Source organism: Medicago truncatula, chromosome 4 (genome assembly GCF_003473485.1).
Source record: "Medicago truncatula cultivar Jemalong A17 chromosome 4, MtrunA17r5.0-ANR, whole genome shotgun sequence".
NCBI classification, from domain to species: domain Eukaryota; kingdom Viridiplantae; phylum Streptophyta; class Magnoliopsida; order Fabales; family Fabaceae; genus Medicago; species Medicago truncatula.
The window spans coordinates 22,641,675-22,646,584 of NC_053045.1; the positions used below are offsets into that span (position 1 = coordinate 22,641,675).

Genomic DNA, 4,910 nt, shown 5'->3' on the forward strand with positions numbered 1-4,910 from the left:
TAATTAAGAAAACACTTTCTGATAATGATTAAATTAATTATTTAATTTAACATTTCCATATAATCAAATATACAAATATATATTTTTCTGCTAGTGCCTATTTCGTTCCTAATGTGTGATCCTGCATCTAATGCATGACTTCCACTTTTTGCAATTAACACTACACTAATTCTACTTAATGTGGGACAATATTGTGTTTAGTCTTTTAACTCTCAATTTTCATCAAATATGATAAAAAAAACATATTTAACACAATTTTTTGAAGGTAGACTAGAAAAATTAATGATTACTACTCCGGTGCATATTATAAGAAAAAATTCATTTTTTGAATTCATTAAATAAATCAGGTATCTAATTTATATTAAAAATGTTATGAAACTATTAGAATAAGAAGAACAAGAACAAGATTAAAGAGAAGAAGAGAGAATAAAGAGAGAAGAAAGAGGATTATATTATTCTCTTGTGATGTATAATTAGGTTACATATGAGCTCTATTTATAGAGAAATACAATGACTTGGGGAGCAAGCACAATATGACCCAATAAGCTAACAATATGATCCAATAACCCAATTGCTATATGGACATCCACTTGTAATATTCATAACAAAAAACTATTTATATTATTTATTAAATCAACCTAAAAATTGAGATCTCTCTTGTAGTAGAGATGGGACGTAGTACTGGCCGAAAATGGAAGTGGATAAAAGTGTTTTGGTCTGTAGCTAATTCTACAAATTTTGGTCTTATACGCATCATTTCGACGATTGAAACGAGAACAAATTTCACCATTTTCCTTTTTCATTTTTTCCATCTTTACAAAATTCCCCGATTCAAAGGAAGAACACAAGTTAAGTCTTTTTCCTTGACACGCCATCTATCCTCAATAAGGTTAGTTAATTTTTGTCTTAATGCTTTATTAAATCCTGCAGCTTACAGCTAACAATTGAAAAAAAGAATCATGTATTGTTTAATTAGATTTTTATTTATATGCATTGCATGCATGCTATAACAAGATCAGTCCTATAAATACCTTGCCCAACAACGAACAAGAAATCACAAAACCACTACATCCTCTTATACTTATTCATAGCCTTTGAGTTTAAGCAAACAAAACAACCATGTCAACTAGATCCCTCACCATATTCATTCTAGCTCATGTGTGGCTTTTGATGGCAACAAAATCAATAGCCCAGTTTGTCATCGACACAAGTGGCGAACCCGTTGAGGACGACGAGGAATACTTCATCAGGCCTGCTATCACAGGCAATGGAGGAGGTTTCACTTTGATCACCGGAAATGGGCCATGCCCTTTGAATGTTGGTCTTGACAACACTGAAGGGACACTTGGAGTGGCTGTGAAGTTCACTCCTTTTGCTCCTCATCATGATGATGACAATGTTGGGCTTAACAGAGACTTGAGAGTTACATTCCTAACATCCACAAGTTGTGGGCAGTCAACAGACTGGAGATTAGGTGAGAAAGATGCTACAAGTGGAAGGAGGTTGATTGTCACCGGAAGAGATAATGCTGAAGGTAACTTTTTTAGGATTGTGCAGACCCAAACTGGAGGTAACTATAACATTCAATGGTGTCCTAAAGAGGTGTGCCCTAGTTGTAATATTCAATGTGGGACTGTTGGTGTTATTCGTGAGAATGGCAAGATTTTGTTGGCCCTCGACGGTGGTGCCCTTCCAGTCGTGTTCCAGAAAGAATGACCTATTATTGGGATGGTGAAGCTTGTTTTTCAATGTAATAATGTTTCCTTGTTGCTTGCCTTTAATTATAAACCTAATGTTAATAAATAAACGTGGAGCTATTGTTCCTTTCAATTGAACCTAAGAGAGAGAATGAGACATGTATTTTGTTTGATTGATATTCAAATATATATAATAAAGCTCCGAATGTTTATGTATCTTCTTTGTTTACCACAGGTTTGTTCATTTGTTCATTTATTTATATCTTATTTAAGTTTGTATCTTAGAAATCTTAAAGATTATGTTCATTTGTTCAGTTTACAACACCATTATTAAATCAAGTGTAAGAACCAAATTTACTTGTTTACCGTTGTAAACGTTTAGAAATTCTCTCGCTTGCGTGCTTGAGAAGATAAGTCTCTTGGTGAAACTTTGGGCAACTAGAAAGTCTCTTGGAGTTGTCCTCAAGCAAGGAAGTCTTTAGGAGTTGCCCTGGAGCAAAGAGAAGTCTCTTAGAGTTGTCCTAGAGCAAGAAGTCTCTAGGTAGTGTCCTTGAGCAGGAAGTGTCTTGCAATTGTGCTTGAGCATTAAGAAGTCTATTGGAAGAGTCCTTGAGCAATTTGTAATCCAAAGTGATTATAGTGAAACCCCTTGGAAGTGCAAGGGGATTGGACTACTCCTTTATTGTGGGAGGAACCAATATAAAATTGTTTTGTGTTTGCTTTGTCTCTCTGTCTCTTTATCTTTGTGTTATGTATTTAATCCGCTGCATTCAAACCATGAGTCAAAATCTACATATTTCAGATTCTGATCAAGTTTTAACACAGAAAAAGAAATTGCAAAAAGCAGATTTGGGTGACTTCTACTTGATTATGTAGTTTGCAGCTATGCAATCATTTGGCCATTTGGTAGTGTGGCTCTGACTAACTTTTTGTGATGTTTTCTCTTCCTGCCAAGCTGTTTACCATTGTTTATTTGGCCATTTGGGATTTTTAGTTTGATCCTGCAAGAAATTTAAAACTAGTCTTATTGTTTATCAAAAATATCGGTAAACAGCGACCCACCGAGATTTTTTTTTTGGCTCCATCATTGATCATGTTGAACAAGCGTCACACTCATTTTAGTTTAACCTCACAAGCCGATTTTATGGCGTTGTATTAAGCCCAACCACAAATTCTAAGATGGTATCAGAGCCTCTCGAATATTAGTTGGACCGGCCTGCTATCAGATCACCTACCATTTATATTCCCAGGCATGAAATCATATAGTGTTTGGCCATTTGGTGATATATGGCTCTAATTAACTGTTGTGATGTTTGCTCTTCCTGCCAAGCTGTTGCACCTTTGTTTATTTGTGACATATGCTTTAGTCTTTTCAATGCTATTGCAGTTAGTTTGTGTAGGTTTATTGATTGCACACTTGACCTCCATTTTTGTAATTATTTCATTTCTATTTTCTAACTTATGTACAAGTTTAATCATTTTGTTTCGTAAGAATTATATTATTTTCTTTAAAGCCTTATGATTGTATCATATATAAAGATGAGTCCAAGACATTAATTTGAAATTGCATTACATGGCTTTCCCTTGTGAGCTTCATTAATGGGATTCTTGATGCTTGGTGGTATACTTTTTTTTTTTTTGGAAGAAGAAGTTAAATTAGCCCACTCAAATTGGCATCAGAGATAATCGAACCTGACACTTCGAAGAGGAGCACACTCCTAAGTCCCAAGTCAATACCATTAGGCCAACCCAAGTGGGTTGCTTGGTGGTATACTTGCAATTAGACTATCAAACAAAGAGGAAAATCCGAGGTGGCTTAGAATTGTATTCTATGTTCATGCAATTTTGTGGACAAATATATTTAAGTTATGTTCATGTAGTTTAGCCAAGAGGATTAGTTTAGCATCTTATGCTGCAACTGGCGTTATTTTTTGTGCATTTAGACTTGGAAGCAACTAATGTGCTATTCTTAGTTGCATGCAATTGTAAGGGCTGGACAAAGTTTAAAGAATTCTTAAACTTGTCGTATCTGCTTTATACTTGGCACACATACAGTATCTAATATCCGTCTTTAGCGATCGATTTTTCTACTTTAGTGATTGGAATTTCAATATCTAAAAATATTTTTCTACTACTGATGCGAAATATAAAGGGCTAAAACAAATAAAAAAAATAAAATGACCAAAAGGAGTATTAGGTAAAAAGATATAGGGAAAATATGATATTTTAACCTTTTTACTTCATGTTTAAATTCTTCAATCTAAATTATATTAATTAATTAATGGTCTAGGCTACTTTAAAAAATTATGGACAATGAGAAAATCTTGCTTAGACACATACCTATATCAATATTATTTGGACACACACATGATATCAACAAAATTAAAAGAGAATAAAACAAAATGATATTGATTGATGTGGCTAATTTTATTTTTTTAATTTTATTGATTTCTTGTGAGTGTACCTAAATAATATTGATTTAGGTATGTGTTCATAAAAGATTTTCTCTATGGACAATTTATCCAATAAGAGATAAAGGCCACATGACTAAATATACAAATGATATCCAACAACCTTTTTCATTAGTCTTTTTCGGCTATGTGAGAAACTTTGACAACAAGTAATTCAAATATTATTTTGGAAACTAGTAATTCACATATTAAATCTACTTTAAAAATATCTCAAATTGAGCACCAAAATATATTGAGTACAAAAATATATCATATTCAGTACCAAAATATATTTCAGATCAAGTACCAAAATATATTAGATTATATACCAAAATATTTCAGATTGTGCACTAAAATATTTCAGATTGCGTTCTAAAATATTTTAGTAAAACTTGGGGACTAAGAAACACTTTCAAACAATGATTAATACATCTGTTTCTATCCTACACTATATTTACTTCTCTTTGGAAATTAGTTCGGGAGTCGATTTGATTCTTTACAGCTGATCTGTATCACATGTAGGACCACTTTGTTCATTTTGTTCACTCCTCAGGTAGGTTGCGAGTGTGACGATCTTTTATGCAGTTTATTTGGCTATCTTACTCTTGGGTTATATAGAAAGAGAGAACTAACATATTATTTAAGAATAAGGAAATCTTCATACACCAGTTGTTGGATAAAGATAAGTTACATTACTTTTGATGAATGAAAACTACTCATGTTAAATTTAGTTTAAGCTTTCATATTTGGTGGTCGAACACGA

The 4,910-nt window shown here is 33.0% G+C and overlaps 1 protein-coding gene across 1 annotated transcript; it reads left to right on the forward strand.

Annotated features, from left to right (window-relative positions):
* Nucleotides 1-828: 828 nt before the first annotated feature.
* LOC120580278 (kunitz type trypsin inhibitor 104-like) lies at nucleotides 829-1,913 on the forward strand. Its single transcript, XM_039833903.1, has one exon. The coding sequence runs from the start codon at nucleotides 1,120-1,122 to the stop codon at nucleotides 1,714-1,716; it is 597 nt and encodes a 198-aa protein (XP_039689837.1). The 5' UTR covers nucleotides 829-1,119; the 3' UTR covers nucleotides 1,717-1,913.
* The last annotated feature ends 2,997 nt before the right edge of the window (nucleotides 1,914-4,910 follow it).

Excerpts from the sequence above, each read along its gene's own strand:
- LOC120580278 (XM_039833903.1), top strand. The coding sequence starts at position 1,120 with ATGTCAACTAGATCCCTCACCATATTCATTCTAGCTCATGTGTGGCTT.